General features: G+C 33.4%; 1 protein-coding gene across 3 annotated transcripts in view; it reads left to right on the top strand.

Annotated features, from left to right (window-relative positions):
* The window catches only part of LOC126737373 (H2.0-like homeobox protein), a 38,961-nt gene that overhangs the window by 23,469 nt on the left and 206 nt on the right, over nucleotides 1-15,286 (top strand). For all 3 annotated transcript variants that reach the window (XM_050442252.1, XM_050442254.1, XM_050442253.1), the window contains exon 4: nucleotides 15,072-15,257. In XM_050442252.1, the coding sequence (XP_050298209.1) occupies nucleotides 15,072-15,257 (186 nt within the window). The remainder of the gene's footprint in view (nucleotides 1-15,071; nucleotides 15,258-15,286) is intronic.

Here is a 15,286-nt window from a genome sequence, read left to right as displayed (position 1 = left end):
AATAACAGCTAATGAAAAACTACTAAATAACACCATTACGGCTATAGTTACAATAAAAACTGGATTTACCTTTTTGGTAAAAAAATCATCATATTTTATATGAAACTAAAATCCATAATATCGTTGCATGACATAATAATACAGTAGAGCGCCTATTATCCGAAACAATTGGTGCAGCGGGTGTTCGGTTAATCGATATTTCGGATAAACGAACATTTGCGAAATTCCAGTTCTTTGTTAAGGGTAGGGTAATAAAACACGTCATTGGATTAGGAATAAATATTATGTATGTAATGCTTTTTAATGATACACTAGAGTACAGTACATATTATGAATAGACACATACACATTAAAGTAGGGATTGCACACATAAATACATATGTCTAAACATTTTTTAGTTAAGTGACTTTGATGTGATAATAGTACAAAACTAATCTAAAAAAAAGTCGAAAGTATTTGTTTGTTTAAGTTTTGGGACTCGTATTTTTGCCGCCAAATCTTTTAGGCGTTTTAAAGACAGCAACTGCACAGAATCGCATTCGTATTGGTGTTCTAACCATTTAATAGCAGTCTCAGTGCATTTAAAGGCTTCTTCATTGGACGGACATTTTTGAGCTGAGACGATGTCATCACTAATTTCGTCTTCATCGTCGTCATCTTCAGGAACTTGAACCTGTGTTATTATATCGTCGTCTGTCAACAATTCGAAGCCAGGATCATCCTCGTCAAATTCTAGCTATTCATGCACGTTTTCTTGGTCAAATTCTTCAAATCCTGAAGCCTCTTTCATCAGCTGAACCAATTGTGAAACAAAGTTTTCATTTGTTGGTTCTTCAGATGTAGGGCTAGCTTCGGATTCAACTGCTGGACAAAGCTTATTCCAGGATTTCTTTAGAGTAGTTGCTTTGACATTAGCCCATGCTTCTACTGGTATATAAAGAGCATCCTTCAACTTAATACCTTTCTAGATTTCAAGAATTATTTTATCCTCCTGGCCGTTTCGGATACTACGAAGCAACGCTTTTCTGTAGTAACGTTTGAAAGCTTCGATCACCCCCTGGTCCATAGGTTGAGGGACTGAGATTGGGTGGCAAGAAAATCACCCTAAATTTTCCATCTTCTCTCGCAAGTGAAAGGTTTTAGCAATGACTTCGAGCATTAACAATCACACTCTGGAATGAATCCAGCATCATACCACTCGATAAATACTTGAGTGTCCATCCAAGAGTTTTTTTGGTTTTCTAAATAAGCGGCAGTTTTTTTATTCCTTTGAAGCATCTTGGATTCTTAGATTTTCCTATGATCAGCAAAGGTAGTCTATTTGTGCCCGTATTGTTTCCACATACCGTGGCTGTTATGCGGGATTTGCTTGCTTTAAATCCAGGCGCTGCCATTTCTTTTTTAGAGACAAGGGATTTGGTCGGCATTCTCTTCCAGTATAACTCACTTTCGTCTGCATTATAGACGTTACTGTCCTTATAACACTGCTTTACAAGCAAACTCTTAAAACTTTCTTTGAACTTTTCAGCAGCTTCAATGTCAGCTGACAGCTTTTCCCCTTGAATATCTAGCTCTCTAATTCCGTGCCTAGACATGAATCTTTTGAGCCAACCAGTAGATGCTTTAAAATCATTATTACCCCCAAGCTTTCTGTTCATTTCTAATGCCTTTTCGCAAATCAAAGGACCATCTTTTGGTTGACCTTAAGCACGTATCGGCATGAACCATGAATAAACTGCAGTGTCTAGGTTTTTTCTGCCATTTTCATTGTTTTTCTATGCAAGCTTCCATCGTCACTGTCCGGCACGCAAGCAAACTTTGTGATAGATTCACTGTTTTTTTAATGTCAGTTATCGTTGAATTCCCAACACCAAACTCTCGAGCTAAACTTGATCCACTTGCACCTTTTTTTAATCCTTCCAAAATTTTAAGTATGTCAGAAAGACTAAGCACAACTCGATTACGTTTCGGCATTGCTAGGAGTCACACAGCACAAAAAAACAGCACGGACCGTTAAAACAACACTGAAGTCAACGTCAATAGAGAAACAAACTGATTAGACGGATCCGTCATGTTTCCTTTCGGTTAACCGACGTTTCGGATGACCGGCTTTCAGATAATCAACGCTCTACTGTATTTAGATTTTTGTAACGTTTTACACAGTATCAAGTTATTTTCAATTTTATTGAACAACTGCTTAATAACTCCAAAATGGCTATATTTACAAAAAAAACTTCTAAAAATTCTTCTTTTTATTCGTTGTATTGTTTTTCAAACTAATTACGGTTTTGAAAAGTATTGGTCTATGGTTTTGTAAACTCTATCAAAATATTTTTTTTAATGCATTAATAAACCGCTCAAATTTGGGACACTCTGTACATGAAATAGTGTTTTTAAGTGAAAGACATACATATACGAATGTTTGGTTTAAAAGCCGATCTACTTACTAATGTTCTATGAAAAGTGTGTTACTTTTGCCTCTAACGTGGCGAACCAATTGGTATGTTTACACGAGCCAGAAGCTGTTAAATGTCAGTCTCAATCTAAAGGCATATACAAACATCTTGAGCTTCTTCTCGTTGATTTTTATGGTTTGTTTATTAACTTTACAACGGGGAAAAATATCCCGTTGAAAACATTATTAGATGTTTCGATTTAAACGGTTCTCGGCTTCTAATACACAAATTTTCGCGTATATGTGCTGTCATTTATTACGCGGCATGATTTCAACAAATCGCCTGAATATATAAACGTCCGTGGGCCGAGGAGCGATTTTTCTTCAAATAAACACCACCGGGACCCCAGTTGAATTTTCTAATTAATTTTCAAATGGAAATTAAATATTTAAAAACAGTTTCGGGCGTTGATGGTTATTAGCCAGATTTAATGCCGTACGGTTATCAACAAGTTTTTCGAGTCGTTTTTATCGACATATTTTATGAGTTATTACAGAGGGATTTTAAGTGAATTATATCCTTTATAACCGGCTGGGTATAATTAGGTTTTTTTAAAAAGCTTTTTGATGATTTATTAATATTTTGGTTATTTTAGAGCTGATATTTGAGAGTCTTTTATTTATTTATTTATTTATTTACATTGTAAAGACTCACATCGGTGGAAGCTCGGTAGAACTTAAATGGTCACATCTCATAAACGCTTCTTATATCTTCCGATATCTTCATTTGTGTTCGGTTTAGAGCTTATATAATTTTTGCTAACATTTTAGATCAAACAATTCTTAAACAAATTAAGTTTATTTTACGATACTAGCTTACGTAGATCAAAAGTTACCAATGAAAAACTTCGAGGTAGACTCAGCAAGGACATGTAACAAAATTTAAATAGTTATATTTTTTAAATGGTTGATCCAATAGAAACAATTATGAAACGTAATGACAAACATTAATTTTGTAACTTTCATTATCGAGCTGTTACAAAAAAGTTATAATTGCCAACATCCGACACGGATAGGTACCTAAAAAAAGCGGCAGGTATTTTTTTAAACACTTGTCTGTTCTTAGAATGTCCATGGTTTTTTATCATTATCTAAAACTTTCTACATGAAACTCGTTATTTAATTATTAAAATGTATATAATCTTATCTCGTCTAATCTACCAAAAACATTTTTAATGAATCTACGACACTAAATCTTCGATTTTTTTAATTCGATAAATTAGGAAGAAAACATTCGCTATCTCTTCTGTAGAACTTCTATGGTTTCCGTTGTATGTCTAATATTTACTTTTAATGTTTAAAATCCAGTAGGCCTTCAAAAATCGCTGTTTATATGTATATTAGAACGAGATTAGTACAGAAATAGTTCATACTTGCAGTGGAGTCGTAGGTTAAGGTTAAATGAAAATACTGCAGTCTCCCTCCACTTATTTATTAAACATTTAGTTATTCTAATAAAATTCTCTACATGTTTCGGACACAGTGGTGTCCATTATCGAGGGATACTAAAAGGAAATAGTTCCGAACAAAAGACAAACAGACACAGAAAAAAACATTTAAAATTGGTATTGGATATACATATACTTATATTTACACTCACTTTAATGCACATCAACCAAAGTTGTTTGTTAGAATATTGATGGTATCCCATTGTTAAAAAAAAACAAATGTTTTAACTGTGACCTCTTGGTTTTCTAATTTTAATATGATCATTTACAAACTTGTTTATTTGTTAGAAGGTCGATGGTTGCCTTATAATCTTGTGACGTTGTTTTACATCGACATACTAAATCTTGGCTATTTTAAATGTCTAAAAATTAAAATAAAAAATCGGTGCTCATTTGCTAGAACGAAATAAAAACATATCTGTCTTCATTTTAGAAGATTCACAGTTTTTTACTATTTATATTGACTTTTCTATCACTTACGCCCTAATAAACCCTTAAAGCTTTCCAATAGTATTCTTACATGGCATTTTCTTTCTCCTATCGACTTACTGACCATACGATAGTTCCACTCACTTTTATGAACATCAACCAAAATTGATTATTTATTAGAATATTGATTAAAGGTTTTGGTCATATATTATATATTAATGGTTCGCTCTTAACTGTAGAACAAGTAACGGAGGTATAGGCGATTTTTATATCGTATAACTCCATCTTATGTTCTTTAACTATTTGTGTAAAAGTGTATAGGTTTGATTGATACTAACTTAGTCTTTAACTTTGATTATGATGTTCATAACCATAGATCAATAAGCAAAGAAGTACACTACCGTTCAAAAGTATTTGTCCACATAATATGACTGTTTTAAAGTTATAACTAAAAATAATAAACCCATCAGTTATTCTTATGAAACGGTTTATTTATAACAAAATGAATATAAGCAATACATTTTTCAGTTAATTAAATTTAAGAAAATCAAATTTTGGATTCATCTACATATCCGCCTCGATATTTAATAACAGCTTCACAGAGTTTCGGTAGTCTTCTAATTAATTTGTTCAAAGTTTCCTGAGGTATCTTGTGCCACTCTTCTTGGATGATCTTCCACAAGTCTTGTTTTGATGTCGGGCATGATTTTCGCACTTGTCTATCCAGTTCATCCCACAGTAATTCGATAGGACTGAGGTCCGGTGATTGTGGGGGCCATACCATAACTTTCAGAAGATGTTGCCTTTGTAATTGACCTAAATATTGCTTGCACAATTTCGGCGTGTGCTTGGGGCCATTGTCATGTTGAAAGATAAAGTTTTCCCCAATTATTCGAGTACCAGAAGGAAGTACATTGTCACTTAAAATTGTTTTGTAACCCTTTTTTCGAAGAATTCCCTCTATTCTAATTAGATCGCCCACTGCAGATCCTTCGAAACAACCCCACACCATCACCGAACCACCAGCGTGTTTAATTGAGGCCACCGTACAGTTCTCAGCGACGCTTTCATTGGCATAACGGCGAACAAAAACTTGCCTCTTGGTTCCAAAAACCTGGAATTTCGACCCGTCACTCCAGAGAACTTTCTTCCAGTCATCAATGGTCCATTCTTTGTGTGATTGGGCCCACTCAAGTCTCTTCATTTTATTAACATCCTTCAGTAGCAGTTTTGATACAGCTAAACGTCCTTTAAGACCAGTATTATAAAGTCGCCGTTTTACTGACCGCTTTTTTACGCTCCTTGTTGATTTTTGCTATGATTTCAGGGGCGGTAAGGCGTCTATTGCGTTTGTTTGTAATTATAATATTTAAATCCTCCTTTAAACTTGTTGCCTTTGGCCTTCCCGATCGAGGTTTGTTGCTAATATCCCTTCTCTGGTGAATTTCCTAACATTATAATCAACAGTCCGCCTTGGAATTCCCAAATCCGTCGAAATTTGACGGTTAGTCTTTCCAGCCTTATGAAGTCCAATGATAATACCTTTTGTTTCTACCGATAACCCTTTTGCTTTAGCCATTTTAAAGAATATTGAAAAACCAGCAAAGAAACGGTGACAATCGTCAATAAGCAAGCGAAATTATTTACCAATGTTACACAAAATCAATTCTTGAAGACTAAACACTTTTAAATGTTTCAAATTTTATCGGGAACGAGCTGTAAACAGATTAGTTTTTTAGAAAAAGTGCATATTTTCACTACATTATTTGTTATTTGCAAGACTATTTTTAAATACTCAGTGTTTTTCAACGAACCATAGTCGAGAGGTATGCTGTTTAATTATATATGCAATTTTCAAAAGAGATACAATCTCAATATAGGTATATAGCGATAAGATTTTTGTATCTAATTTAAAATATTAAAAAAAATACATTGTGTGCAAATACTTTTGAGCGGTAGTATATTTGTATTGGGTTTAAAGCTTTCTTAGTTATTATTAACATTTTATATCAGACAATTTTTATTCAAATTAAGTTTATTTGATGAGTCTAGCTTACGTAGATGAAAAGTAATCAACCAAAAACTATAAACTAGACCTAGCGAGGGTCTACTGACGTGTAGCAAAACACATATTATTAAATATATATAATTATGATATCTAATTGATAACTACTTACTCTTTAACTAGCATTATTTCGTTCTTAACTGTGGAACAACAAGCAAAAGAGATATAGGGACTTTTGCCTATCCTTTTTCCGAAAAAAAATCCTGAGTTCCCAAAAAAAAAAGGGTCCATGGTCTAAGATATACAAGTGAAAAGGCTGGTAAGATCATATTCAGTATAATTTTTATCATATTTTTATAAAAAAATCGGTCGATTTGTGAAAAGAGAGGTCGTCCGCCAAAATCAATTTGGACCCAAATAGTATTATCTAGTTTAGTACACATCAAATACACTAATAAACTATCCTATTTATCTATTGGTTCTCCTAGAAATTTTAATGCCCTTAAGTGTTTATGCATATTATCTAATAATTCCCTTAAAGCTATATAGGACTTCCTATTTATAGGCATAATTTTAAAAAAGAGACTTAACGTGGTTATATATAATTAACCTTTTGTTATTAAGCCTATTCTGCAATCATTTCCCAGCTACATAATAATTGCTGAGGTAGTCTCTAAACAAGATATCACCTGCCCAGCATCGCCCTTAAGTGAATTTCTTAAATAATGAAAGCGTTCAATGTTTGATAGACAGGGGCCCTTCAGTCACGGTATAGGGAGATAAGGGAAATAACGTGGGTAATTTGCACCCAAAGTAGTTCAATTAGCAGGATTTCTTCAGGGCCTTAGAGTGAACCTAATTTGGACACATTTCTATCAAAAGTAGCTTCAGAAAAAAAAATATATTTAGCTACTGGCTAAAGATATTTTCTATATATTTATAATAAAATATTAAGAGAACATTGAACTATGCTACTTCTGTAAAATTTGAACATTATAGTTTAATTAATACAATTTTTCCAGGACCCTGGAGCAAATTAGACCTAATTTAAACACTGTCCTATCAAAAGTAGCTTTGGAAAAATATTATTATCTGCCCACTGACTAAAGATATCTTGGATCCCTTTGCTTTATACTATTAAAAGAGCATTGAGCTACTTTACAATAAAATTTGAACATTGTAGTTTTATTAACAAACATTTCCCAGGCTTTTAAATTGAGCTTAATTTGAACACTTTCCTTTCTAAAGTGGTTGAGCAAAAACATTAATAATTGGCCACTGACTAAAGATATATTAGGTGTGATTGTTTTATAGTATTAAGATAACATTAAGCTATTTTACAATAAAATTTAAATATTGTAGCTTAATTAATAGAGCTTTTACAGGTTTCTAAAGCGAACCTAATTTGCACACTTTCCTGTCAAAAGTGGCAGTGGAAAAACTGTAATATTTGGCCTTTGACTTAGGATATTTTAAACGTGTTTATCTTAAAGTATTCTGGCAAAAGTCATTTTTAATTTTAAACTATCTGATATCCAAAATTTAATGAGAAAGGGCAAGAACAAGGGTATCATCGAGTTTAGGACTCCAGAAGCAGCCAACCAATTTGTCAGCAGGAATTTAGAGGAGAACAAAATAATATAAATAACAAATTCGCCTGCACCAATATATAAAATTAAGAGATTTAATAAAAGGGCTAATGAAGACATTGGTGTAAAATATGTCAAAACTGGAACATGCCTTCTCACCTTTAAGGGTAAGATCCTTTCAAAGTTAGTGAGCATATATGGATCAGAAGTCTATGTGAAATCATGTATATTACCGGTGAGCCAATGTTATTGTTTGTACTATGGGCATACAAAAGTGTAATGCAGGGGCAAAAAATGATGCCAAAAATGCACAAGGCAAATTCACTTAGAGGATGAATGTAGAGAAGACATCAAATGTCTAAACTGTGATAGCACATATCACAAATCAACAAACAAGAGCTGCTCTGAGTATACCAGACAACAACAGATTCGATCAGATATGGAGCTCCAGTGAACCTCTTCCGAGACCCAGGAAACTGAATAGTAGCAATGTGGGCAACTACGGTGCTCTGAAAGATTTCCCAGCTCTTAAAAAAAAAAAAGGCCAAGACTAAGTTTTCCGGTAATGAACACAGAAGAAATAAAAAGAGGTCAAATTTCAGAATCTTCAAGACCAAGTCCTTCGAGCCACTGCTCAAATTTAGTCGCACCCAGGTAATAAGCCCGGCCACGATAATTATAGCAGGCTCTAATGAGACGGAGCCATCCATGCAGCTAGATATGACTCTGGACCCACTTAGACCAACAAACTTGAAAGATATAATTAAAAGATGTGCAAACATCAATATAGAAGATTTAGCATCCCTTAAATTATATGTGCTAATAAGAACTCTCTTTGTACATATAAATGATATATAGGTATATATAATACATCGTTTTAATTTGGCACTCTCATCATTGTAGAAGAAAAAATCAAGAAATCTTAAAGGCTCTCATCGCAGAGGAAAAGCCAGAGAAAATAATGTTAAAGGAGACATGGTAACAGTTTATGGAAACATTTTAGTAACAGCATAATATTAAACTTCATCAATATCAGACATTGGGAAAAGACAGAATGAACGAAAAATGGGAAATAGCATTCTTTGTCGAGGAAAACCTTTAATATGTAGCTGTCCCTTTCCACATAATGTACAAGCTCAAGCAATAAGAATAATTCAACCCAATTTGACAGTTTTGAAAATTTATATCCCTTTAGAAGTAAGAGTGAATACACCGGACATAACAAGTCTTCTAATTCAACTACCTGATAGCGGGGGTTTTAAATGCCCAACACCCGAAATGGGAAAGTAACAAAGCTTATAGGAATGACAGATTGACTGTAGATATCCTAAGTGACACAGATCTCATAGTTTTAAGTAATGGAAAACCTACAAGACTGACTCCACCGAATCAGAATATATTAGCCTTCACCTCAAGTAGCCAATTGGAGGATACATGTGATAGCGGCCATTTTCCCATTAGCACAGATATAAATGAAAGATATCAGATACAAATAACAAAATATAGACAAGCACGAAACTTCAAGAAAGCCAAGTGGGATATCTATCAGGGCAAAATCATTCTAATGAATAAAACACACTATTTGTATTCAGCATACGTTTAGTACATTCAGTACTACGTACTCTGTACTTAAGAAACCATAGGCAATAAGTTGGAATCCGTTTTTTTTCGAATAGTGTCTTTGCTTTGATAATGTCTTAAGCCCTGATGATGGCCTACGGCCGAAAGCGCTAGGCAGCAATTTTTATTTTATTATATACGCTGAATACAAATAGTGCGTTTTATTTATTAATCAAACGTAAATTTATTTAAAAAAAGCGTACAACTGATACACTGCTCATTAAAATCATTCTAAGCTACATGGAGAACAGGATTACAAACTATGAGGAACTGGAAGGGAAAATCATGGATGCTGCAAGCTCTGCAATACCTATTAAGAAACCATATAAAGGGAAAAGGATAAACCCATTGCTCTATGGTGAAACGAAGAGTGTTCCTTATTGATAAATGAACGAAAATAGGGCATAAATGATTTGAAGACGGATTTTATGCAGTTAAAAAGTTATTATTTAATTTTTAACTTGTCAATTTTTAACATTGTCCTATTTACCTCAAAGTAATTCATTTTCGAAGAACCAAAAATTGTTGAGGAAAAGCCAATCGGACAAATACAAATGAAACATGCTCCAAGTGAATGAAAAAATTAGCACCAGGTATCGACAATATACATTATCAAATGATTAAAAAACTTGCCCGTATGGTAAAGGAATCCCTATTGGACATATACATTTAACCAAATTTAAGCGCAGAACTAATTACTAACCACAGACCTATTGCACTACTGCATGGGAAAGAAATAATCAAACATTGTTTGGCATATGAGATATAAAAATAAAAAAATGCTACCTAATACTCCAATTATCTTTAGAAAGGCACAAGGATGCACGGAGGCATTAGCATGGGTAACTATGAGAGTCCAACAACACTGACTGATTTTTTCTGCTTTTAACAACAGGATGGAAGTGTTTCTGGACATCAAATCTGCATATGACTTTGTAAATATTTTTAAATTACCTAAAATACTAGACTAAACCCGCGGCCTCATCTGCGTGGTACTTGATTATAGTGGCATGTCAGTCTTGGAAGGAATAGGAGAAGCTGAGTAAACTTAATCGTATGCTCACATTCAACTATAGCTAGTCTCCCGGGAGTTAAAACAAATTCCCATGCAAATATTTACGTCAATCCTTGCCGCGGGTGAAATGAACCCAAACGAATGGACATTTTTATATATATATAGATTAAGACAATTGGGGGTTAGTATAGAAATATCTAATCTTATTTTTAACTCCTTTTGCTCCTGAATATGGAAGTATATGTTATAGACAGTAAGGACAACATAATAGGACCAATAAATCTAACAACCGGATTATCTACACAGCACAACAAACTCCCTAAAGATACTTAATTAACTTATACAATTTGCTGATTATTTCTACCTAAACGTGGACGGGATAGGAATAGGCGAATGCCTTCGAACATTAAATAGAGAGCACTAATGATTTTAGAAATCCGATTTAGGGAGCTGAACTTAACAATATCACCTGGTAAGTCGGCTGCTATGATATTGATGTATAGTGGGCACAAAATTGAATGGGTCTCCTTTTATGAATACCTAGAAATAATTCTAACAGATATACTAAGTTGGAAACAGGTGCATAATATGTCAAATACAGTCCTGAAAGGAATAAATACAATTAAAGCGGTCGCTAAGGTGTGGTGAGGAGGAAACCCCCAAATTCTTATGAATATGTATAGGGGCGCATTTGGATTATTGAGCTATCTGTTAAGCCCTGCAACCATAGAAATAAAAAACAAACTTGATAGAACCCAATTTCAAGATCTAAAGATAGTATTGGGCTGCATGATGTCCACCCCGACAAATCTTCCTCTAACAGAAAGTAGGGAAATGTCTCTTGAATTTAGGAGAGAATGCCTCGCAGAAAAACTGGTAGTAAAGAAGTATAAGAATACATAACAACCCCTAAATATTCAAATAATTAAAAGAGTAGGGAGTCATCCTACTTCGTAAAAGCATATCACAAAATAAAACCATCTGAGGATAATATTGAGAAGCATAAGTTGGTCAGATGCTTTCAATATGATCGCATTGATAGAAAAACAGGAAGGGTAGGTTTTAGTGTATATTGCCCGCGTAAAGACCACAGATGTCGTCTAGACTACTAGACAATACCCAGATTTGTACTGCCGAAGTAGTAGCCTTCCATAGTGCAACGATATACTGCCTTGAAAATGGTATCCCTGCAGCCATAATATTCAGCGACTCATAAAATGATCTAAAAAAAATAGCATCGAATAAGTCAAAAGCAGTACAAATAACCTACTTGACAAAAAAAATTATATTGGCAGCTAAGGATAACAATTTTGACATTAAAATAGCCTGGATACCTAAACATGCCAAAATAGAGGGAAATGACGTGGCTGACTCATTAGCCAGTATAGGAAGAGGACTAAGAGTACCATACCCAATACACATAGACATAAAAAATATACTGCCATCTATGAGAAACTTAAAATTTATAAAATGGAATGAGAGTTGGACCAAATCCTTAGAAACAAATAGCAGACATTACATAAATGCCGATGTAGAATTAAGAAAAAATTCTAGTTCTTAAGATAAGAGAACATTCCAAGGGATTAACAGCATTTACAAGACTTAGGACGAGATACTGTCTAAGCCCCTCAACAGTGATATAAAATGAAAATTCAAGATAATTAATTGTGCTCGTGTAGTAAGTTTGGTAGCATTGGTAGCATAGAACAAGTATTGTTTGAATGTATTAATGATACCTCTTCTCTTTATGATACATTGATCGATTAAAATGTGGCAACTCCCATTTCTTTGACAGCAATCCTACATAATCCTACTTCTAAACTCCTGTCAATAGTGATAAAATTTCCCAATAAAAACAACATAAAGTTGTAAATAATAATATCTTTTCGAAATCCTTCTAGTTCTGTCTCTCCAAAATGTATTAACTCTTAACTCGATCAAACTTTCAAACCCGTAAAAAATACATAAACCCAAAGTCAAATAACCAAAATCAAATGCAGGATATAAACACAATTAATATCTGGATCAACACTAATAACTGGGTATATTGCCCCGTTGCAAAGCCCAATATCGAAAGGAGAGAGAGAAAGAGTGACTTACTCTTTAACTTTTATTATTTTGCTCTGGACTGTAGATCAAGAAAAAGTAATAAAAAAATTTTTCGGTCAAAAACTATTTGTATGATTAGTGCCAATTTTTAGCCAATTAAGTTTATTTTATGGTACTAACTTACCTAGATCAAAAGTTATTAATAAAAAATCCGAGCTACAGCCAGCGAGATTCGGCTGACCTGTAGCAAAATTTACATTATATCTCTTAAAAAGTTGCCCCAAGAAAAACAATTTAATTGAAATCTAACTGACAATTACTCACTCTTCAATTTTCATTATTTCGCTCTTAACTGTAGAACAACAAAGAAATGAGATATAGGCAATTTTTAGGTGATCACTTGTGAAAATAGCTATTTGTGTAATAGTAAGTATGTACATCTCTACTTGTATTAGAGGAGCTTTTTTGTCAACCTTTTGATCCTGCATTATTCAGTTAAATAGAGTTTATTTTATCGTTTATATTCACTGTTAAATCCAGCAAAAGCCTTCTAACCTGAAGCCAAATAAAAACGATCATATCTCGTCAACTAATTATATAATTATTCTAATTTTAATAACATGGTAGGCAATTTCTTAGTATTCAATTTTGCGTATGACACTCGTGGCAGTAGCTTAATAACCAAAGAAGTTATAAATGGTTTTTTCGTATCGTAACTACTTGAAATATCTCCCTTTAATTATAAATTATTTTTTTGTTTTATTAGGACGTTTCTTGTATTATTTTTGTAATCGTTTCTATTATTTCATTAAAATATTGATTGAGGATGCTGCTAAATTAATTTTTAGGCAACTTTTTGTTAGTTTTTCAATAATTTCTTTTTGAAATTTGTAACTTTTTAAATATTTTGAAAAAAATTAATTTCTTTATTTCGGTTCCTCGAAACCATCATCATACCCAGTATCTTAAACGATATAAAACTGATTTCCAGGTTAGGTATACATACATACACATTCAGAAAATCCAATCCAGAATAAATCTTCCGGCTCTCCGAGAAATAATAAACGCACTTACGTACTTTCCAATAATCGTTAAAATCACCTAAATAAACAACAGGGGGCTTACGTCTCTACCCAAATCGTAATTATTTATACCGGCCGTTTCACGATAGTTTGTTATTTCAGGTAAATGTTTTATCACTTGTGTAACAATAAAATCTATTAATTTACGCAAATGGGTAAACATATGCCACTTTTGCCTAATTCTGTTCTCGATTACCGAAATTCCACGATGGCCAATATGTATCCAGAGCCAAAAGAACAACCAGAGGCTAATGAGGATGATCAACTAGGAAGCCTTCGTAATTTATCTTAAGCTGATAGTGGCGATGAACTAACTAGCATTACATAATAACATAGCATAAACATAATAGCATAAACAATAATTTTTTCTGGATATATCATAAGAGTTCTTAAATAAGTAGCTTAAGCGGGCAGGAATATATTCGTTGAGATGGACAATAGGAACCAAAAGCAATCTGAAAGATAATGAACTGAATAAAATCATCTTTATTCAACAAGAAGTATACCACTACAAATATACCTATCAGAAGAAACTGAAAAAATTCATATTAGTTTAATCAAAGATCTCTTCTAGATGAGTTTAACTACTATAGAATCTTGTGACAATAGAATTTAATAAAAGTGACTAAATTAATATAAGCCTATACCCACCTAAATTCTTACTGATTATCCCCAAGCAATGTCACAAGAGCGGAAGTGTCTATTCACATACCGACGGTATTAGAAGAGTTTAATTAGTAAGGACTCATAAAACTTAAAACAGACTATAATGGTTTACAAATATACATGTTAAAAACCGTTGATGGGTTCCAAATTTCAAACTCAACATAAACAGATCCGGCTCTATTACTATTATCACGTAAACAAGTCAGACGGGTACGTTTACAATTTAGTTTTAAGTATTTTCACATTCGTGTAAACAGATTCAGCGCGTTATACGAGTTTATATAGAGAATCTTCAGTTATGAACGAGTGTTTTAAGTGCCTTCGGCCACATTTGGTGCAATAAACGCATTATGTGGCTGATTTAACGACTCTCATTATAGATCGGGTTTATTTTCATTTATTAAACTTTTTTTTATTGAATCTTATATGAAAGTATTCCAAATAAACACGTATTACATCGTTTATCTGCTTCCTATTGTTTTTCTTCCTGTTTATTTTGTTCTTTTGTCATAACTTTTTCTTGATTGATTTTACCAGTTCCACTACTAAATGTTTCATTCTTTATATGGTTCTCATTATTGTTCTTCCATGTTTCTTTTGATCTCTTGTCTGAACTTTCTCTTCATCTATTTTACCGCAACTAAATTGTTGTGCTTCGCTTTGTTTATCTTTCAATTTATTTTTAAATTCCTCTTGATCTGTTTCTTTTTCAGCTCCACGGCTAAATATTCCAGCAGGATCCACGTCTCCCCCATCAACAATGGGCACGAATACTAAGAGAAAACGATCGTGGTCTCGTGCGGTGTTCAGTAATTTGCAAAGAAAAGGACTGGAAAGACGGTTTCAGCTTCAAAAGTACATCACTAAACCCGATAGGAGGCAACTGGCTGCCACATTGGGTAAGTTTCTTTAAGAAATTAATGTTAAG

Source organism: Anthonomus grandis, chromosome 6, assembly GCF_022605725.1.
Source record: "Anthonomus grandis grandis chromosome 6, icAntGran1.3, whole genome shotgun sequence".
NCBI lineage: Eukaryota > Metazoa > Arthropoda > Insecta > Coleoptera > Curculionidae > Anthonomus > Anthonomus grandis.
The sequence above is the reverse complement of the archived record's forward strand: the minus strand, read 5'-3'. Positions and strand labels throughout refer to the sequence as shown.